Below are 24,153 nucleotides of genomic sequence, written 5' to 3' on the forward strand. Positions count from 1 at the left end.
CGATTTTGCCCGGGGGCCCAGAAGGCTGTCAGTCCGTCCCTGTGTATGGTGGCACATACAGTACAAACTCTAGGGCAGGCATAGGCAACCTTCGGCACTCCAGATGTTTGGACTACACCTCTCATGATGCTTTGCCAGCATTATGGGAGATGTAGTCCAAAAACATCTGGAGTGCCGAAGGGTGCCTATGCCTGACCTAGAGTTTGCTTTTGTTTAATCCATCCATAAGGGGTTAAAGTAAAGTATGCATGTTCAACAATATTATTAACTGTTTAATACACTTGCACATATGCATAAACATCTTGCAATAATTATTATAGTTATTTGGAAATTAGTATTGCAACTATTACAAAGCAGTAAACACAAATAAAAAAAGTAATGGTGATGGTGCTTGTTTGTACTTTGTGTATTTATTGTAGCTATAGTAAAGTGAAAGCAAATAAAAGCATCAGAAAGACATTTTCATTAAATGAATGATATTTATCAGGAGAGTTGCTCCATAAGGTTATATTTAGTATTGGGAAGATAGGGGTAAGACATTAGTGGTTTAACAAATTATTAAAGTAAAACATTCTCTGCATGGAAGTACAATTACAATAATTAAGGGATTGTTCTCACTTTGAATTCACATTTGTTGCATGGGTTATCTTTCCTTACAACTCTGTAAACACAACCCTTCTCATCAAAGAAAGCAATGCAATCGGGTAAGTCTGTGGTGTCCGGTATAGAATAGCTATGAACAGAAAGAAAGTGAAGTTATATGCATTTTCTCTCATCACCATGGAATCAACAAACAATTTCAAAAGACAACATATTTAGCTCAGGCTTTAAGAGCCAGAGTCATTGGCAAGCAGATCTATTTGTTAAACGATTAGTTCTGCCAAGTCTGCATTTATTGATTTTAAAGAAAAAAGAGGTTAGGATAACATTAAAGGAATACTCAAAATCACCATAACCACTATAAAGGTGCAGTAGTGTTTATGATGCTAGGAGTGTCCCAGCACCCCCTCTCCCATTCTAACATTTTGACTTCATACATGGGGCCTGCTAAGTTTCGTTTCCCACCTCCACTACATTTGACAGAAAGCCAGAGGCTTAGCTCACTGAAAGCGTGCTGGGTTGGCGCTCACCAGGCAAGCTGTAGTAGTTATGTTGCAGTGGTTATTACTTTAAACACTAGAGGTTCTTTAATATACTTACCAAAGAACTTTTGCTTTTAACCCTTTCAGGACCGCGGACGGTTCAGGACCGTCAGCGGTAAAACGTGCGTTTGGACCGCTGACGGTCCTGATCCGTCATAGCGAAAAACGGGCTGCAGGAAGCGATCAAAGATCGCTCCTGCCAGTTTAATGCTGTAACTATCTGCCAGACATCCCAGGCAGATAGTAACAGCCAATTACGGTGTGTGAGCGATCCGCGATCGCTCACAATTGGTTGCTGTCAAAGTGGGTGTTACAAACACTCACTTTGACAGTGATCTCTGCCCCTCTCTCCTCTGTAGCGTTTTGTGAGTCGAGAGAGACAGAGATCGTGATAGTTTGTTGCAGCAGAAGTGTTCCAGAGTATCTAAAGTGAATTAAAAATCCATTTTAACCCCTTCCCTGCCAGATCTGTTTCAGCAGTGCATTTGTACTGTCTTTTTTTTTTTTTTGCCCTTAAAGGGTTAAATTTGTTTTAAAAATATTTGTCTTAGTCTGTCGTAGTCTGTCGTAGTCTGTCGTAGTCTGTCGTAGTCAGTCAGTTTCCTTCCCCCAAATCTCCATTAGATTTTTGTGACAGGAGTTAGTTTAGGGATTGCTGTTTAGTCTATTTTAGTAAAAAAAAAAAAAAAAAGTATAAAAAAAAATGTGTGTTTGTAATTTGTTTTAGTCGTGTGTAAAACATGCAGCGTATGTATAACTTGCAGGAGGCATATGCCTTCTTGGCGTCAGACTCTGACGCCACTGACACTGCGTCAGATTTTGACCCAGGTCACTTTTCTGACATGTCTAGTCAAGACGACATGTCATCTGTGTGTGAGCCGGCTGAAGAAAGAAGCTGTGCTTCCTCTGCTATGCCAAATGTGGAGGAGGACTGGGTACCTCCACAGTTAGCCGAGCCCAACGTCCCCCCTTTTAGTGCCAACGCAGGCATTAATGTTAATGTGGATGGCTTCTCCCCAATGCAGTATGTAGAACTATTTTTAGGGGATACCATCTGGGAGGAGATTGCTTCCCAGTCTTACTTGTATGCTACCCAATTTATTGACAACAATCCAGGTAGCTATACAGCCAGGGAGCAGGACTGGCATCCCACAGATGTCCCAGAGCTTAAAAAATTCTGGGCTCTTACAATGCTCATGGGGATTATAAAAAAGCCATCGATTCGCTCATACTGGAGCACCAACCCAATAATGTCGAGTCCAGTATTCTCCCAAACCATGCCTAGAGCCAGATACGAGTTACTGCTGAGATTTTTACATTTCAGTGACAATACCCTCTGTCACCCTAGAGATCACCCCCAATACGATAGGCTTTATAAAATACGCCCACTGCTAGACCATTTTCAGGACAAATTTTCGGATGTTTATACCCCCCAACAAAATTTATCCATAGATGAATCTCTAATGAAATACAAAGGGTTCAGACAATACATCCCCTCAAAGCGCTCTAGGTATGGAATAAAACTGTACAAACTGTGCGAGAGCGAAAGCGGATACACATTTGCCTTTCGTGTATATGAGGGGAAAGATGGTCAACTGAACCCTCCTGGCTGTCCTGACTCCCTGGGGACAAGTGGGAAACTTGTATGGGACCTACTAAACCCCTTGTTTAATAAAGGTTACCACCTTTATGTGGATAATTTTTATAGTAGTGTCCGTCTATTTAAAACACTTTATGCTTTACAGACACTGGCCTGCGGCACTGCCAGAAAAAATTCAAAAGACTTTCCACGATCTCTCATAGATGCAAAATTAAAAAAAGGCGAATGTAACGCACTTCGCAAAGCTGAGGTGCTTGCACTAAAATTTAGGGACAGGAAGGATGTCCACATGCTCACCACCATCCATGACGAACGCATGTCAGACGTCTCTGTCCGGGGCAGAGTAGAGTCCAAACCGGTTTGCATCAGGGCGTATAATAAGTACATGGGTGGTGTTGATTTGGCTGATCAACTGATGCAGCCATATCTTATTTTACGAAAGACCAAAGCATGGTATAAAAAGGTGGCTATCTGATGCAAATAGCAACCCACAACTCATTTGTACTTTTTTAAAAAAAATAATCCAGGGAAAACCACCTTTCTCCAATTTCAGTTGAAAATAATTTCTTTAACAATTTATGGAGATGGACAAGTTCCAACAACGGTGCAAGCTGAGTCCAGACATTTTATTTTTTAGTTACCGCCAACTGCTAGAAAAAAAACAACCCAGAAACGTTGCCGGGTCTGTTTTAAAAACGGGAAAAAGACAGACACCCCTTTTCACTGTCCTGATTGCCCTTCGAAACCAGGACTCTGTGTAGGAACATGTTTCAAGCTGTACCACACAGAACAGTTGTAAGAAGTGTTCCTGAATTTGTATTTTATTTTTTGTTTCTTTGGAAAGCAGCCATTTTTTGTTAGTCAGTTTCCTTCCCCCAAATCTCCAGTTAGATTCTATTTGCAGGAGTCAGTTTAAAGATTGCTGCTAAATGTACATTTGCTACCTGCACATTTGGCCTAACAAGTTTTCTGGCAGTAACACATAACCAGCTGGCCAAAACCAGATGACGTGTGCATAAAAAACAGAATAAAGAAAATACCACTACACTTTCTTTGGGGGGCAAAATAGTTGGGGGAAAGAAGTCAAAACACCCCATCCTCTATAACATTTGATGTCTACTTTCTAAAAATATATACTATACATATTGTCATGATGGTAACATTAACTGGGGGGTACAAAAATATGTCAAACTGAAGATAGACCAAGCATACCTATATATCAAGTTGAAAAACTGACATGTACAAGTTCTGATTGTTGCCTTTTGGCCCCCAAACAACCCTGCAACCATATACATGGGGGGTATCACTGTACTCGAGAGATGTTGCTGAACATATTGGGCAGTGTTTGGCAGTGACACATAACAGGATCTGTTAATTCATGCCTAAAGTACAATGTGTGTGACAAAGAAACAAAAAAAGATTACTATCCAAAAGTTTGACAAAGGCTGGTGGTAGAATTCAGTGCATGAAAAGTGTTAAAATACCACCATTTAAAATGCCCTGGGTTGTCTACTTTTCAAAAATATATGGTTTGATGGGGGTAAAATACATTGGCTCAAATGGGACATGGGCGCAGGTTGATTACATGTCAAAATTCCAAGTTGGGAAACTGATAAGCGCACCTGCCAAACGTGGCCTTTTAGCCCCCAAAGAACCAGACAAGCCTATGCATGGGGGGTATCACTGTATTCAGGAGATCTTGCTGAACACATATTGGGGTGTTGTTTGGCAGTGACACATAACAGGATCTGTTAATTCATGCCTAAAGTACAATGTGTGTGAAAAAACAGAAAAAAAATTACTAACTCAATGTTTGACAAAGCCTGGTGGTAGAATTAGTGCATGGAAAGTGTAAAAGTTCCACCATGTGAAATACCCTAGGGTGTCTACTTTTCAAAAATATATGGTTTGATGGGGGTAAAATACATTGGCCGGCTTCAAAAATGTCCCAAATAGGACATGCATGCAGGTTGACTACATGTCAAAATTCCAAGCTGGGAAACTGATATGCGCACCTGCAAAATGTGGCCTTTTAGCCCACAAACAACCCAAAACACCTATACATGGGGGGTATCCCTGCACTCGGGAGATGTTACTGAACACATATTGGGGTGTTGTTTGGCAGTGACACATAACAGGATCTGTTAATTCATGCCTAAAGTACAATGTGTGTGAAAAAAACAGAAAAAAAATTACTAACTCAATGTTTGACAAAGCCTGGTGGTAGAATTAGTGCATGGAAAGTGTAAAAATTCCACCATGTGAAATACCCTAGGGTGTCTACTTTTCAAAAATATATGGTTTGATGGGGTAAAATACATTGGCCGGCTTCAAAAATGTCCCAAATAGGACATGCATGCAGGTTGACTACATGTCAAAATTCCAAGCTGGGAAACTGATATGCGCACCTGCAAAATGTGGCCTTTTAGCCCCCAAACAACCCAAAACACCTATACATGGGGGGTATCCCTGCACTCGGGAGATGTTACTGAACACATATTGGGGTGTTGTTTGGCAGTGACACATAGCAGGATCTGTTAATTCATGCCTAAAGTACAATGTGTGTGGAAAAAAAACAGAAAAAAAAATTACTAACTCAATGTTTGACAAAGCCTGGTGGTAGAATTAATGCATGGAAAGTGTAAAAATTCCACCATGTGAAATACCCTAGGGTGTCTACTTTTCAAAAATATATGGTTTGATGGGGGTAAAATACATTGGCCGGCTTCAAAAATGTCCCAAATAGGACATGCATGCAGGTTGATTACATGTCAAAATTCCAAGTTGGGAAACTGATAAGCGCACCTGCCAAACGTGGCCTTTTAGCCCCCAAAGAACCCGACAAGCCTATGCATGGGTGGTATCACTGTATTCAGGAGATCTTGCTGAACACATATTGGGGTGTTGTTTGGCAGTGACACATAACAGGATCTGTTAATTCATGCCTAAAGTACAATGTGTGTGAAAAAACAGAAAAAAAATTACTAACTCAATGTTTGACAAAGCCTGGTGGTAGAATTAGTGCATGGAAAGTGTAAAAATTCCACCATGTGAAATACCCTAGGGTGTCTACTTTTCAAAAATATATGGTTTGATGGGGGTAAAATACATTGGCCGGCTTCAAAAATTTCCCAAATAGGACATGCATGCAGGTTGACTACATGTCAAAATTCCGAGCTGGGAAACTGATATGCGCACCTGCAAAATGTGGCCTTTTAGCCTCCAAACAACCCAAAACACCTATACATGGGGGGTATCCCTCTACTCGGGAGATGTTGCTGAACACATATTGGGGTGTTGTTTGGTAGTGACACCTAACAAAATCTGTGAATTTATACCTGAATTGCAATTTATGTGAAAAAAATAAAAAAAATAAACTACCTATGCAAAGTTTGACAAAGGTTTGTGGTAAAATGGCTGCATAGGAAGTATCAAAATATTCTTAGATGAATACCCTGGGTTATCTAGTTTAAGAAAACTATATACATGTGGGGTGTTTTTTGGAGATTTATGACATAACAGTGTTACAATGTCACTATTGATACATTTGAAAAATGTAAATTTTGAAACCGCAATTTCCTACTTGTACTTATAGCCCTATAACTTGCAAATAAAAGCAAAAAAACACGTAAACATTGGGTCTTTTTAAACTAAGGACAAAATGTTTAATCTATTTAGCAGTTTGTTTCATTCGATTTTGTAGATCAGTAAAATATTTTTTAAGTAGAAGTCAAAAAACACGTTTTTTTTGGTTTTTTTCACCATATTTTACTATTTTTTTTAAATTAAATTATATGACATGATAAAAATAATAGTATGTAAAGAAAGCCCTTTTTGTCATGAAAAAACAATATATAACTTGTATGGGAACAGTAAATGAGAGAGCGGAAAATTACAGCTAAACACAAACACCACAAAAGTGTTAAAATAGCTCTGGTCCTTAACGTACAAACATCGCAAAAACAGTCCGGTCCTGAAGGGGTTAACAGGTTACTCCAACAAAAAAAATTGTGTTTGTATTTAATTCTGTTTTTGGTTATAGTAACCCTTGCTGTTTTGGTCCGACCCTTCCAAATGTAAAATATAAAATAAAAATAAAAACATAAACAGAGTCAAAGTCTGGCAACCCAATATTCCTCCACTGCCATCACTCCCCTGTACAGTACAGCACACACCTATCTCAGCAAGCAAACATGGGGATCCAGTTCCATCATATCTGAAATGAAAATTATAATTAATAAAATAAAGTGGCATTACTATCCAAGGCCTCCTTAAATGTATAATTTTTTGTAGTCACCTCCAAAGGGGCCTCTGATGCTCAGAGAGGGGGGGGGGGGGGAGAGAGGGGGGGAGTGCTGGAGTCCAAAAAGGAGTCTGGTGTGGACTCCAAACTTAAATAGTAAAGACAAAAAGTGTATTTTTCTACCTTTTGGTCTGGCATGGTAAAGGTCGAACTTTCCTTTTAATTTATGCTCCACCCTTTGGGTGTCCCTACTTTGTCTTATGTTTTAAAGAAAACTAGATCAGATAGAAAGAAAAGAAGAACAGATTCTGAAAGAGGAAGAGAAGAGGAAACAATAGGAGAAAGGTAAGCTTGGCGTGACAGTACCATTTTAACTCACTACAAATTTCTTGATATTCTATATGGAAAAATAGTAATAGGCGGAATATAATTTGCAAATAACTGTATGGGGTGGGGGAATATGAGAAGAAACAATAAAAACAAAAAAATGGATGACAACTGAACAGAGACCATACTAGGCTTGAAGGTAAAGTAAAAGTAGATATACTAATAAAAATAATATCTCTAAGAGGAACAAAAAGTGCAAAAGTAAAGGGGATTTACAAAGTTTACTTTTAGAATCCTATTCAATTTATATTTATTGTAAAGACTTGTACGTGTTTATTACAGTTCTCTTTTATATTAATAATGATAATCTTCAGGAACTATGATCCTTAGCAGTTAATTCATCATAGGCGATGTTATGTTGTGATGTCATAAACTTAACTGCTGCTGTAACTGCTTGAACGTTCTATTTCTTCTCAGTTATAACTGAAGCTCTGACAGAGCTTCACCTATATTTATGGTTCTCATACCATTTCAATGGCATAGAAATCTATGCTTCACTTGCATGTGTCTGAACCACATAGATAGGGACATTTTCAGAATAGTGTACCTGGTGCTATATGAACCAAGGCAGGAGACACAATGGATGTGTCTGAACACTTGGAGCTTAACTACCCTTAATGCAAACTCAGCAATCTGCTTTCGTAATCTGTATTTCTATATATCTGCCTGTCTGTCTCTCTGCCAAGTTAAATACTTTATACAAGAGTAAGCCCTGCATCTATTGAATTATCAAGGGCCTTCAAACTATGGTTCCCCAAAGGTTTCCTTCACAAGAGGCTGTTCCTTTCCTGACTGCTGAAGGATGATTCTTCGTGAATCCAGAGGTACCTTATATCTTGGCTGATTCCTGGTCACATTAATATTGAAGATTCCAAGATATATATTAGCCTATAACTCCTCAATTTCCCTATTAGAGACTGTAAAATTATTATATGTTATATATACTTAATAAATGTAACATTAATGCATATTTTTGTCTCATATTGATTTTTATAAATTCATCATCTGTAAATGAATTGGTTTGATCTAGGGGAGTTACATGACTTCTCATAGGACTAGAGAGCAGCCATCTACATTTTTTGTATGGTGCTTTAAAGAGTAGTAGAGTATAAGTCATATACTGATGTGTGCAAAAACAAGGAATGCAACATTTTAACAGTCTCAATGTAGCGGAGCTGTAATCCTCTGGAGCTAGAAGGGAAGCTCTGGTTAGTGAATATAGCCCATTCCCCCAGTAACTGAACGGCACACAGTTCTGGGAGTCAACTGATTTTTATTAGCCCACACACAGCTTTTTATGCCCAGCCCCATAGCATGAGTTCTCCATAGCAAGTTTACAGGGAATTTACCCAAGAGGCCTGGGTCTGAGAGATAATTGATAATTAACTAAATTATCTCTCAGTTATACGAAATACATACAATATTGTAAAACATCCCAAAAACAAAATAAAACATGACAGAAACCCCACAATTCTTATATCCCCGAATAACCTGTATCTGAGTGCACAACATATCCAAAAAGCGCTCAGATTGTTTCGGTGGAACGGGATCGCTATTTGGGAGGCTGGCCACAAGGTGATGCTCCAAAAGAGTTCCAGAGAATCTAGGGCAGTGGACGGTCATTGTTCGGAAGTTCCGGCGTGAACACTGACGAACGCTCCCCCTGACTCTTAGGTAGCGAATGCTCCCCCCAGTCGGTAGATCATATCTCCTGAACGTAGTTCGTGTAGTTGTTCGGGAAAGTATACAGGCAGCAGTACCATCTTGACCAGGGTTCGCAAGAACATGTAGCCAAAATTAGTTCCACGCACTCAACGACCAAGTACCACTGCCTGTGTTCGGGAGACAAAATGGCCGCCCAGGGAAAGCTATCAAGTAACTCCTTAATTGCAGGGGTGATCAGTGTTCTAAGTCAATAAGTCAATAAAAGAGGGGGACCACACACGTTCTGTTCGGTTCCTGAACAGGGGGTACAGATCTGTTCGCAAGAACTTAATATGGGTTCTGGCAACCCCATGGACAGATGCCAGGTCTGCCAAACACAAAATGACTGAATTATCTTTGCACTATCAAGATTTGCTTAAAGGGTTACTCCAAGCACCATGACCACTTCAGTGATTTGGTGTGGTCATGGTGCCTGGAATTTGTGCATAGTTATTGGTGTAACTCGACCACCGGAAGCATCATAGGGGTGTAATCAGACAGCCAGTTTTGGGCTGGCTAACATAAATTTTGTGCAATGTTTGGTCAGCTGATGCTCTCAGTCAATGAATGTCAAGCGCTCTGCATAAGCTGGAAGCCATCATTGGACCATCAGGGAGCAGCAGAATCTAGAGAGGACCCAGGTAAGAGGGCAGACCCTTGCTAAATAGTTTGCTCCATTACTGGTGAATCAAACCAGGTATTAAAGCGGGATGTAGTGATTATGTGGTTATGATGCTTCGAGTAACCCAAGTAATACAGCAGGCTGTAGTAGCTGTAGTGGTTATGATGCTTGAAGTAACCCTTTAGCTAAAGAAAGTTATTGAAAAACAAAAAAGTACATGATGTTCCGAGCAGATCCAATTTAGGGAGTTGTGATTAGCAGTTTAATTATTTTAAAGAAGACAGAAAACATTGGCAAAAAGGAGTAGTAAACCTTTGCACTCCTGATTTAAAATTTGACTACATCTCCCTCTGCTTTGCCAGCATTAAGGCTGTAAGAGCATTGTGGAAGATGTAGTCCACCCCATCATGATGCACATTGCATTACTCAACACATGCCCACAATGCAGTAAAGGAGGAAAGTATATTCAAAAGAAGGAAAACTACCACAACAAGAGAACATAGTCTTAAATTAGAGGGACAAAGATTTAAAAAATAATATCAGGAAGTATTACTTTACTGAGAAGGTAGTGGATGCATGGAATAGCCTTCAAGCTGAAGTGGTAGAGGTTAACACAGTGAGGGGGTTGAAGCATAAGGCGGCTATGCTACATATAAGATTAATGCAAATATTAAGAAAATTGGGTAGGCTAGATGGGTCAAATGGCTCTTATCTGCCGACACATTCTATGTTTCTATGTAATGCCTGCTCAAGAAGTACTCAACCTAAGTTACACTACAAATACAGCATTCAGACACTAGAACTTACATATTGCATCACACACATACACACAAACATTTCCTCACCACATTAGGTATCATATAGTGTCATATGTTTATTTCAATAAATATAAAAAGACAAACTCATAAATACCTATAGAGCTTTTTGCTATCTATCTCTCTATCTATCTATTATCGAGGTTGATTAACAGGTGTTATAGGGGAAGGGATTAACAGTGGGTAGTGAGGTTAGGTGACTAGGGCTGGAGGAAAATATATTCCTTGTATTACAGAGATGGAGGGAGAGCTTTGTCTCTGTGGTGCAGTTTGTACTGTGAGCATTTCTTACACTACAGAAGACAAACCTCTATTTTCAGTGGCTGAATAATGTAATTTAATTTTGGAGCGCTCTTTAAAAATTTCATATACCTAGAGTTGGTATGAATTTTTTTATACAATGCTGCTGACACAATCAATGTGTTATACCCCTAACACATAAAACAGAATCAAAACAGAAAAATATATAGATAAGAGTGAAGCAGTATGAAATAGACGTTTAGGTGATGCATCCAAAACCAAATGTTAATTGTAAAGGTATTGCAGTAATACTCAATGGTCAGTAGATGGCTCCCAGTTAACACAGCTTACAGCACAAGAGAAAGTGGTGAGTATGCTCGGCATACGCCATTACTCACTGCCCAGCTTTGTAATATGTGAAGGAGTTGGAGACACTGGCTCTGCAGGGCTGTTGTGTCCTGAGTATAATGGTCCGGCTTCAGTGCAGCCCCAGTAGTACAAGCGTGATGCTTCCGGGTACCCGCCGCAGCTTGGTTGGGGTCTCGCCGTCATCCACCCACCGTGGACCAAAGACCAGGATCCAGCTTCCAGTAGGTAGGCCTCTCCTAGCCCAGAGAGCGAAGCAGGAACAGCTCTTAGAAGAGCTAGTTATTATACACAGGGGAGTATTATGATATAGCAATTGCCAGAGTGTATGTAGTTCTCCAATCCCCCAAACATGGGCCAAGACTTCATGAAGGGTTACACGAATCTCTCTTTAATGGGAGCCACACTGGCCTTTTATGCAAGTCACCAAGCAAGGTGTACGCCCAAATGGACCTTGTTGGGGAAAGGGACACACATACAATCGCTCCTCTCTGCCTGGGAGATAATTGAGGCAGATACTGCATTAGCCCAGTTATCTCCAGGCAGAAAAAATACATAATTTACAAAACCCCAAAAGTACCTCAAAAGCACAAAATCCCCACAAATATTACAGCCTTGATCTGGGTGACCAACAATATCCAAGAATCACCAAGATCAGTTCAGAGATTCAGGAATTCTATGGTCCCATTTTGACCGACCGCACGCATCTTTTCATGCCCAAAACAGCTCCAGAGAATCAGGCTGTAACGTTCAAATTACCGAATGAAGCTGTTTGTGTTTATAGTCATTGTATGTCTCTTGTTCGTGGGTTTCTTTTTAACGAACACCGTTCGACTCCCGTTCGAATAGCCGAACCTCCATGGAAGGTAAAGTTTTAGCGGTGTTCATGCCGTCGAGTGTCCGATTTGAGTTCCATGCGCTCGACGACCAAACACCGCTGGATGCGTTCGACTAAACAAGACGGCCGCCGCCACATGTTTAAATGGCACTTCGAATGGCTTTAGGAGTTCGAAGTGCCACTTCGAAAGTTCGAATGGCTCCTGTCTAAGTCCAAACAGGCACAAACAGAGTCTTTAAACCAAAAATCATTACAGGGGCCATCGTCACAGGGCAGGGGGCTGGCAAACAGGCTCCTCCAAGAACCAGTGACGAGGCTACTTTCGTCACAATTTGGTTTTGTGTTTATCACCTAAACGTCTATTTCATACTGCTCCACTCTTATCTATATATTTTTCTGTTTGGGTTAAGAAAAACAAAAGAGACACAGTGGGGTTAAGAGACACAAGGGTGTATGTGAATTAAGAGGTGTAAGTGAAACAAAGGGGAAAGTAAGAGACACAAAGGGTAAAAATGGGGTAAGATAAACTAAAGGAAGTCAGAAACACTAAAAGTGCGTTAAGATACACAAAAGGGGCAAAAGGATTGGTAAAAGAGCAAATGGGGGGTTCATAAACATACAGGCCTACACAGGAAAACACTAATTTTGGGTGGAGGCAGTAAACTGCATCTTTGCCTACGTAGCCAACAGGGCCAGATTAAGAGCCCAGTGGGCCTGATGCTGACAATTATGATGGGGCCTAATTACAGAATCTTATCGACCAAAAACACTATCACAGTCATATCTCTCAAGCGTCATGGAGTTGGTATTGGAGGGAAACTCAAAGGATGCAGCTATAAGAAAACACATACTCTATGCTAATCTCTTTATCTAATTTATGCTTTCATCTTTCAAGAAAATTCATACCCCCTAACAGCAGTGTCCAATGAAGCAGAAAGTCAATGGGCGGGGTAAAAGAGTAGGCCACTGATGCGAATCACGTGACCAGAACTGCTAAAAGGGACAAACATGCCCTAAAAGGGGACATGTCTGTCCAAAGAATTGGAAGGCCAGCCTGGCATCAGTGTCCCTATGTATCACAGTGTCAGTGTCCCCATGTCGCCCAGTCCCCTAGTCTCCCAGTTTCTGTGTCCCCATTTCTCCCAGTGTCCCCATGTCTCAGTGTGTCCCGTGTCACTAGGATACTAGGGGACACTGAGAGACATGGGGACACTGAGAGACATGGGGACACAGTAAGACATGGGGACACAGTGAGACAAGGGGACCCTGAGAGATCCGGGGGCACTGAGACACTTTGGGGACACTGGGAGACATGGGGGCACTGAGACACTCGGGGACACTGGGAGACATGGGGGCACTTGTGGGTACAGACATGAGGATACTGGGAGACATGGAGACACTGGGAGATATGGGGACACAGACATTTGGGGATACTGGGAGAAATTAGATCAAAGACACTAGGGACACTGAGAGACATGGAAACACAGACACTGGGAGACTAGGGGACACTGGGAGACATGGGGACACTGAGACTCTAGGGACACGGGCTGGGAGGCATGGGTACACATACACTTGGGGACACTGGGAGACATGGGGGCACTTGTGGACGTAGACATGGGGACACTGGGAGACATGGGGACACTAGAGACACAGAGACATGGGAACACAGACACTGGGAGAAATGGGGACACAGACACAAGGGACACTGGCTGGGAGACATAGGGACACTGGGAGACATGGGGACACTGAGACACTGGCTGGGAGACATGTGGACACTGGGAGACATGGGGACACAGAAATTTGGGGACACTGGGAGACATGGGGACACAGACACTTGGAGACTAGGAGACACTGGGAGCCATGGGGACACTGAGACACTAGGGACACTGGCTGGGAGACATGGGGACACTGGGAGACATGGAGACACTGTGTCCAGTGGCATACATACCAGGATCGCAGGGGTCGCGGCTGCGACCGGGCCCGGCCCACCAGGGGGCCCAGCCACCCTGCGACTCGGCATGTATGCCAGTGTGGCCAGCCTCTTCTACTGGGGGGCCCAGGAGCTGGCCACATCAGGGCCTCCCGAGGCTGGCCCTGGTGTCACCGGTCAGGCTGGCAAGCGCACGAGAGAGCACTCTCCCCGGAGTGCTCCCTCTTCAGCTCCCTCGCGCACCGCACTGATGCCGCGGGCCCGCCAGCCTGACCACCCGGTGACACCACTGGACCCCAGGGAATCCCCTCAGCTCTCCCAAAGTTAGGGAGGCTGGGGGATTAATTTTTTTTTTTTTAAACATGTATGTGTGAGTGTGTGTGTGTGTGTTAGTGTGTGTGTGTGTGTGAGTGTGTGTGTTAGAGTGTGTGGGTGTTAGTGTTAGAGTGTGTGTGTGTGTGTTAGAGTGTGTGGGTGTTAGTGTTAGAGTGTGTGTGTGTGTGTGTTAGTCTGTGTGTGTGTGTGTGTGTGTGTGTGTTAGAGTGTGTGTGTATGTGTGTTAGTCTGTGTGTGTGTGTGTTAGAGTGTGTGTGTTAGTGTTAGAGTGTGTGTGTGTGTGTGTGTGTGTTAGTGTCTGTGTGTGTGTGTGTGTGTGTTAGTGTGTGGGTTAGTGTGTGTATGTGTTAGTGTGTGTGTTAGTGTTAGTGTGTGTGTGTTAGAGAGTTTGTGTGTTAGAGAGTGTGTGTGTGTGTGTGTGTTAGTGTTAGAGTGTGTCAGTGAGTGTATTACTGTGTGTGTCTATGTCCCATTGTGTCTACCTATGTCTCACAGCATCCCCATGTGTCTCAGTGTCCCCGTATCTCACAGTGTCCCCTAGTGTCTCAGTGTTCCTATGTTTCCCAGTGTCCCCAAGTGTCTCAGTGTCCCCACGTCTCCCAGTGTCCCCTAGTGTCTCAGTGTCCACATGTCTCCCTGCTGCCTCCCCCCCCCCCCCTCCTTCACATACCTGAGCTGCCGTCTGGACTCTCTGTGCTGTGTAGCTCTTCCTCTGCAGATCAGTGATTAGCGAGAGGCAGGGAGGGAGATGCTGTAACTTCCTATCCCTTCCTCTGTCCATACACAGTGACCCCTACTGGCCGGTGCTGGTATTGCAGAGTAATCTCCGTTTATACTGAGAAAAATATTTGCATTTGCAAATACCGGCTGTGCCTTAAAATACCAGTCAGGTGGCAAAAGAGTAGTGTGTAAAAAAAAAAAAAAAAAAGTAAAAAAAAAAAAACACTTTTTTTTTTTTAATTGGGCCTATTCCATGGGCCTGGGCCTAGAGCTGCAGTTCCATCAGCCCCTATGTTTATCCAGCCCTGGTAGCTAATGCTCCTTGCATGTGCACCATTTATGTGGATGGAATTTATTGGCTGAGAAGATCAACTGACCCACTCAGGCAATTAATTATTTAGAAAGATGGGATTTCTGCTTTAGTTATATTTGAAGAGGAGGCTGGACCATGGAATCCAGAACGTTCCAAACTGTTCTGGAACAGTTAGACTTCTTAGAATGGAATGTGCCACAGGATTCCTGGCATCATAACCACTACTGGGCGCTATAGTAGTTGCGGTGATTATACTTACCCTTTAAAAGTTGATTGCCTGTTTGATAATTGCCCAAATCATATCTGTGTGTAACATATACAATTGGGTATAAATTAAGCCACCTAACATACAATAAACTTACCTAATACAACATCCAACACCGTCTGATGAACATTTGCATATCCTGCAGTCTTTTGTTTTCCACTCAGAATTCAATGCGTATTTCTTTCCATTATAAATGCAAACTATAAAAAGAGCATATTAAGATTACACAGTAATAAGGTATATTAAAGTTTCACATGGTTTCTGTTGGGGATAAAATCAGCAATACACGAAACCCTCTTTCTTAGATGGATATTTTGTCGGAGCCACACCCTCTTTGTTAGACAGACAGGATCCTGGGAATCAGTCAAGAAGACAAGAAGAGATGTGTTCTATAACCAATTCAAAGTTTAATTAAACGTCAGTTGCATATATACCCCATTTTCATGTCGGTGGGGGTCATGAGCATTTATTACATAATATGTTTTTCACAAGTTATAAACAGCTGCTTCTAGTTATAATCTTTCGTCAAATAACGCATTACATATTTGATTAAAACCAGATATTTACAAATACCGATATCTTGGACAATTAACAAGAACATTTCGAAATCAGTATTTTTCCCGTAACTAGGATTTTATATAAATCCTATTTCCGAGAATAGAAGATAAAATGCCAAATTTATTCTTGGTTCAAATTAACCCTTATATGAACAGCTAGGATAGATATCAAAATGGATATTTGTATCTACAATTCCCCTCTTAGATCATATCATGATCTATCTTACGGTAAATATCCATGGGAGGCCTGCGGCAGAGAAACAAGAGGAGGTATATTCAGACGTGCTAATCACGTCTGCGAGACTTTCATTATTTCTTCACCTTGATTTCCCCCATTTGCTCTGTGCCGTAGGTTTTCCCTTTAAGAGGAGTTCGAGCTGTCGATTTTCAGCTTCTGTAATCATTTGTTGTACACGTTTCTTAAGTGTGCAAGTTAGATAACAATTAAACAATATCATTAATGCAAGTATTATTACAATAATGACAATAGGGTAGAAAAAGGACCTTACAACTTGTGCGCCTGTAGGAGACCAACCTGTGAGGGCATCATACCAATGATGGGCAAAATTTTCCTGGATTTTAGAACTAACTTTAATTAATTCCCTTTCATCTATGTGGGTGGATATTTCAGTATGTACTAAGGCATCTTTATGTGCTTTCAAATGTTTAAACATATCCTCTTTTCCTTTTATTAAATTGATTATTATTCCTATAGGAAGTTGATAATCAACGATAGGTAACGCAGGTGGAATATATGTTATGGACCTGTATATACTAGGAATAGGTTGCAGGAAATAAGTCTGATCTTTCCACTTTATCCAGATGGCATTTGATATACATCCCACAAAGGGTAAATGTTTATCAACTTTGGGAATATTGACAGGTTGGTTAGTAGCTAGGCACACTATTTGTGGTTCTATTTCTAACATAATTGAATAATCCGATGGATATACATGCCAAGTACAACTACTTATTTGATTAGCTAATAAGCATGGTTCATAGATGGGTGAGGAATGTCTGCATGTGTAACCTTTATCTGCCTTATCACAGTGTTCTAATTAATATGTTTTATTATCCTTGGGGAATATATATTCTCCTGTATAAGTTGGATTCCACCAAGTAAGATTATTATTAAGTACATTAAACATAGGTGTAGGTAAAGTGAAGAACTTACATGCTAATTTTATATGGGTTGGAGCAACTTCGTATAACGTAAATCCAACCCTACACGAATAACTCGATATCTCATCTTCTACCCATTCTTCACAATATACATCATTTGACCTTAAACTAGTTGTCAGTCAATTCCATCATTTATCTGACTTTCTGTATTTTAGGCACCATAAGAGTATTCTCTAGTCTTAACCTCTGTTGATGCATCCATAAAACTCTAGTGGCACATAAGGTCCAGTCAGTGCTTCCTTTTGTTAGGTTAGTAATAGCATATGTTAGATTACCTAGTGTGTCACATCCAACATATGGGCCTCAATTTAACATTGTTGGATAAGCTGTTCAAATGATTTAATCTTTTTGTAAAAACTTTTCAAGTGATCCATTATTATGAAAAATAATTAAATTTTATAATTATACTTTTTTTCTAATTATATTGATATATTTGTATATACATTTATTTTTCCAATAAGACAATGTAAACAGTAAATATAAAAGGTTAAACTAGAGATCATATTGGGGTTGCCTTTTGCTTCTACCATTTGCCTTTACGAGAGCTCATCTGATATCAGTAGATTGTTCGTTCTGATCCTGAATAATGTCAGATATGAATCTTGTATCAGGAAAATACAATGATGCCAATATTTTTTCTGTGAGTACCTACATAGCACATATTTACCTTGTGCCTTACACAAAGCAAATGCTGTGTTTTTTGTGCATTTGTAACTTGAGAAAAAAAGTATTGTATGGGGATAGAGAGTATGTAGAATGGACTAAATCAGTCATACAGACAAACATACACCACATGCACCACAACTGTGATAGTTGTAAAAAAAAATCCTCTATTTTATATAATTGCATGTTTTTTAAGCAGAGATATGATCCATAAAATATGGATTGGTTTACTAACCACAACTAGTGAGTCATTTTAATCAACATTATTATATTGATCAATTACTTTATGTTATATATCCCTGCTGTATAATTGTAGAGCACTGTCATATGTGTTGGAGCTGAGTTAATAATAATAATAATAATAATAGACACAACATATGCATACATCCTGACTGTTGTAGGTAAAATGCAGTCAGAGTATATATCTCTGATGTGTTTTTTATTGTAATTATGATTCCCATCAGTGTAACAATTCTTTATAATAATGTATTACAGATTATTTTTGTTTTACACTACTGCCTAATTACTTCTGTTTTGTCTATGTGCTAATTATGGCCTTGATTTCCTATTTTTGGATAAGCTTTTTAAATGTTTTAATATAACACTATAATATCTTAAAGCATAGCAGGGCTAGCTTTACACATATATTAGCTATGATATAGCTATTTAAAATATATATTAAAAAAAATGTGAATACAATAAAAATAGGGATTGTCTTGCAAGCAATAAAGTACTGTCTTTTAAAATGTTTTTTTTAAATAATAATATAAATATAGACCTATAAAAACGTAATAATCCATTACAATAATTTACAGAGTTTACAAGATTAAAGTAGATGCGTGCAATATCAATAAAATAGAACATTCCCTCTTGAACAAGTCAACCTCTCAGTCGTGATAAAATGGAGCAGGGTCTCTGCATCCAAAATTATCTCCTCTGTTGTACTAATATTAATAGGTACACATATTTATACCTTGGATTTTCAATTAGGTCATGTTAGGACCTACCTTAACTTGGCAAAGATATGAGGCCGTGACTTGGTCATTTCACATGAGAACATCTTAATCAGTCTATTGTCATGACCTAGACATCTTATCTATGTTTAGACTAAAACTTAAGGGTACACATGATATGGGAAATTCCCTGACTTGCTGTTACATTAACCGACGACAAAATTGTGTCCTAAAGTCTGAACACCATATGCACTGAATATGGGTAAGAGGTCATTTTTTTTTTTTTTTTAATTCTTTATTTTTGGCAGTGCAGTAGTAAGTACATCTTTCAGTAATGACAAGGATAAGATACATTAACAACAGGTAATAGACAGTATTGGTGTGTACATAGTTTAACCCCTTAAGGACCAAACTTCTGGAATAAAAGGGAATCATGACATGTCACACATGTCAAGTGTCCTTAAGGGGTTAAAGCATACTGCACTGGTATTTTAAGGATAAAGTAGTGAAATAACAATATTCAAGAACAAAGTGGTAACATATCTCAGTTTGTACATCAGTTGGTCATAATCTTTCTGTGATCGTGGTTACTGAGACTATGACGGCGGTCGGCGCCGCATTAGCTGAGGCAGAGATAAACCTAACATATTAATGAAAAGGTAATATAAATAAAAACAATACTGGGCATAATGGCAGCGCAGTAGTAAATATATCATTCGATAATGACAGGGCTAAGATACATCAACAGCAGGTTATATACAGTATTGGTGTGTACATAGTTTAAAGTATACTGCGCTCGTATTTTGAGGGTAGAAAAGTGAAAAACAATGTTCATGAACAAGGTAGTAACATGACTCAGTTTGTATATCAGTTGGGCTTAATCTTTCTGTGATCGTGGTTACTGAGACTACGGCGGTAGTCGGCGCCGCAGTAGCAGGGTCAGTGATAAACCAAACTTATTAATAAAAAGGTAATATAAATAAAAATAATACTGGGCATAATGGCAGCGCAGCAGTAAATACATCATTTGGTAATGACAAGGATAATATACATCAGCATCAGGTGATAGACAGTATTGGTGTGTACCTTGTTTAAAGCCTACTGCACTGGTATTTTAAAGGTGAAGTAGAGAAAAGCGATATTCATGAACAAAGTAATAACATAACTAATTAATAAAAAAGTAATATATATATAAAAACATTAATGGGCATTTAAATGTATCCTACATTCCGGGTAAGGATGTATTATTAAGAACATACTTGGTGTTCGACCGTGAGATCCTATGTGAGTGTGCAGACAGAGTAGGGTAAACATGTGTGTCCTTACATAGGAGAGATCCACCCCTGCGTTGCCGTTTGGAGCTTATGCTTGCCCGAAGGGGCTCAACTATGTCCCGGCAGGGGGGGGGGAGGGACGCATTAATAGTGTCAACCACTAGGGGGGGTATCGGGAGTGAACTACTGAAGCATCTAAATTGAAACAAACTAAAACATTTCACATCATATCAAAAGTTTGTGTTTGTAGGAGTCTTAGGTAACATAAAGTAAGGTTATCTTTGATGGTGGGTCAGCGGGTCAGGAGAAAGCATTGAACGACTCAAGTCGGCGGACTGGCCGGTGATGATCTCATAGTTTCCCTCGGGGTGAACTCCTTTACGGTAGCCGGGTTGATTCTGGACAGTCCCGGCCGCTCTGCAGGTGCAGCTTGGAGTAAACCCGTGGACGTTAGGAGTGAAGCCAGTTCTTGATAGCTCTGTGCTTTATGTGTGGTCCCTTGGTAAGTGAACGATACCGCTCTCGGGCTCCCCCAACGGTAGGGTAGCTCTCTGGAGCGGAGGTGGTGCAATAACGGTTGTAATGATTTCCGCCAGGTAAGGGTGTTCTTGGTGATGTCCTGAAAAAACGTTAGGCTGCTGCCCTCAAACGAGAAGGGAGTTTTGCCCCGCAGTGCGGCCAGGAGTGCTGCTTTGTCTGACATGCCCTGAAATCGCAAGATGAGGTCTGCAGTGGCAGTTGCTGGAGCTCGGGTCGGCTTCGGCAGTCTGAACAGCCCGTCAAGCCTCAGGGACTTCGTCTGTTTTGGCGGGAGCAGGGCGCCCAGAAGGCGCCTGATGTAGTGGGGTAGCTCGGTGAAGCTGACTGAGTCCGGTATGCCTCGGACTTTTAGATTGTGGCGTCTCCTCTGATCCTCCATGACATCCAGGCGGTCTGCTGTGCCATGTTGCTGTTTTGCCAGTTCAGCTACTTGTTGTTCCACCTTTGTTAATCTGGAGTCCTGGGTGCTCGTACAGGCCTCCAACTGGGTGATTTTTGTCTTTGCCCCTTCTATGGCCGCTTTGTAGCAGGCCATGTCAGCAGAAAGATCCTTGCGCAGCTCAGCCAGCATTTCCTTAATTTGGCTCGCTGTGACCGGGTCTCCGGGTGTGTTGGGCCCTGTAGTACGGCTTGGCGTTGGCCCGAAGGACGCAGCCTCCATGAGGTCTGTGTCAAAGTCGCCCGATGAGTACGAAGCAATATCTTCCTCCAGCGCCATCTTGGACCATGCGGCCTGCTGCGTGTTCCGCAGCATTTCGCCGATATCTCGTCCGGAAGGGCTTCTGTCAGCCTTTGGTTTTTTAGTCTTTCTGCCCATATTACTCCTTGCTTTTGCGGTCGGGTTTGCAGATATTTTGCAGGTATTTTTCCCCCGATTAAGGTCAGTGAAGGTAAGTTGGCGTCGGAGCTCACCAAGAGGTCATTTTTTTAAAGACATATTTATGAAAAACAATATTTTCCATTTCTAACAAATTGTCAGGTTACAAAATCTCTTAATGACAAAGTACACAGTTTAAGAAATACAACTTTTCATTCTAAAAATGTATAATATTTGCATATGCCCATAACAATAATATGACTAAACAGTTGAAAATAGGGCAAGCCATTGTTTCCAAACCTGCAGCAGGCTATAGATGTGTCATGAGCAAATAGTAGTTACTACATGGAAATTGTAACTCCAGAATTGGATAGTCTGGACCTAATAGAATCCAGAATATATTAACTGAAACTCAGTTAACCTAATAATACAACTGTTTTGTTTTCTATCACATAATAGATGGGTGGCTATGTTTAGGAGAAAGCAGCTTTTCTGAATAAGTAGTGATGTCAAAGTGAAGTAAGGGCAAAGTGAATTGAATAAGAGGCCAGGTTGCAATGTGTCAGAAGAAATTGTGAATAGTCTTCACCCAAATATATAAGCAATAACAAAATTAAGGTGTTTAAAACCTATTTTACAACCAAACTACTGAAAATTGAATATGTAATGATACTTACTGTTCGGTTTTTCATTTTTGATAAACTCACATTGGCCATCACACATTATTACTGAGATTGCCAGAACAGTGAGGAAGATCAGGATTTTTGTCTGTAAAAGACAAACATATTGTAATTTGAAGTCACATAATTGTAAAATAATTTCCTAGTTTTCTATTTCATTATTAAATCATTGAGATTCCCAAAATAAATATAGGGCATTCCAAACATTCCATGGAAAGGCTTCAGATGCAAATTTACTTTCCGAGGCAAGTGTCTCAATTTCATACAATATGGCAAATTGTAAAAGCATACAATATGCACCTTCAACCAGTCCTCTCACTAATAAAAAAACAATGCACATGTGAAAATATGAACTTCTGTAATGCATCTGTTGATCTCAGTGCTGGGGTTGTTTTTTTAACGCGTTCCTATTAATTAGATATGTATTAATCCCCTACTGTCTCGACGTCCGCAAACTACTTAACAGTGCCCTGTGTTATCCTTGGGGCTTTTGCTCCAGATTCTAAGTAGCCATGTCAACTTTAACCCAAGGCTCCCTATTTCCTTCCCTTATGCTTCCTGTCTAATACATTTGTCTTGACAAGGTTATTTTAATTTATGTTTATTCTGTGGTTCTGTGACATACCCAACAGGAAAATGTGGGCTCAGCAAAATACTTTGCAATAATGTAAATAAAGGTTCTAGCTGAAAGCTATATATTTGCTCATATACTTCTAAAACTCTGATCAATTGCCTTGCCATGCCTATATATATATATATATATATATATATATATATATATATATATATATATATATATATATATATATATACATATATATATATATATATATATATATATAAAACAAAAATAGTAATGCACTCCACCTTCCTTGATGTACTTGCCCGATGCTTATCAGCAAACAGATACAGCCAAAAGTACAAGATAGCACTCCAGGGACTTCCAAGTTGAATGAATAAAACTTAGCTTTTATTAGCTCAAAATAAAAATCAACGTTTCAGTCTGTATCACAGACTTTCATCAGGATGAGCTTGCAAATCAAATCCATAAGAATATATACCCCCACTATTCCCTTAACTTACCCAGGTTGAGAATAGGAGTGATCCCAGGGGCACCTGGCCAGCAGCCTGCTCAGGTCAAACCATTGACACTGATGATGTCATAGGCGTGCGCCTCCCGGGGTCGTTCCCATAGCAACCCAGTATAACCAACAAAATAATACATATACATATAACTAAAATCATAGCCTGCATACAGGAATAAATTATAAATGTGGAAGAAAGACCTATACACCCCATCAGGGGCCATTTAGATACAGAGAAAGTCCATAGAGAACTCGTTAGAGATAGACAGCAGGCAGAACTAATCGATAAGCGATCAAACCGCAATTAGCCTGTAGCAACCTATTAACAAGATATAGATATACAAATGGTACTACCTAAGGATCAGATAATGCATAAAGAAGACATGTAACTTATAATACAAATACAAATATAGAATGCAGGCATGAGCAATCAAACCTTCAGAGATTCCAATCTAACTACAGGGAGCAAAGTACCAACAAACAGCAATTGAAAGCATAATTGTACCAAGAGTAATGTAACACTCCTAATCCTTAGATATCATTATAAAGGTAAAAAGAGTAGTAAAGGATATATGTCAGAACTTCTTAGTCAAAAAAGGGAGAAAACATAAAAAGACGATGCCAGATAAAGGGTGATTAAATATCCACCAACTAAACCTATGGGGAAAAGAACGTAATGTACAATAACAACGAGATACAAGTATAGCCACTAAGTAGAGCTGCAGTGATCTAAAGAGAAGAGGGTACCAAGAATGACTGGTGTACTCCCAGTCTCGTCCAACATGAACACATAAATAAATACATAAATAACTCAAACATTCAAGCAGCAGAGCAAAGAACCAATACATCCCCGAGTCTAAATAGACCGGCATACATCACAT

The 24,153-nt window shown here is 40.2% G+C and overlaps 1 protein-coding gene across 1 annotated transcript; it reads right to left on the reverse strand.

The window, feature by feature from the left end:
- Positions 1 to 534: 534 nt before the first annotated feature.
- Positions 535 to 22,261, reverse strand: LOC134574499 (beta-microseminoprotein-like). Its single transcript, XM_063433603.1, has 3 exons — positions 22,185 to 22,261; positions 15,619 to 15,721; positions 535 to 733 (listed from the first exon to the last, which is right to left on the reverse strand). The coding sequence occupies exons 1-3, from the start codon at positions 22,228 to 22,230 to the stop codon at positions 601 to 603; spliced, it is 282 nt and encodes a 93-aa protein (XP_063289673.1). The 5' UTR covers positions 22,231 to 22,261; the 3' UTR covers positions 535 to 600.
- Positions 22,262 to 24,153: the final 1,892 nt, after the last annotated feature.

Source organism: Pelobates fuscus, chromosome 10, assembly GCF_036172605.1.
Source record: "Pelobates fuscus isolate aPelFus1 chromosome 10, aPelFus1.pri, whole genome shotgun sequence".
Lineage (NCBI taxonomy): Eukaryota > Metazoa > Chordata > Amphibia > Anura > Pelobatidae > Pelobates > Pelobates fuscus.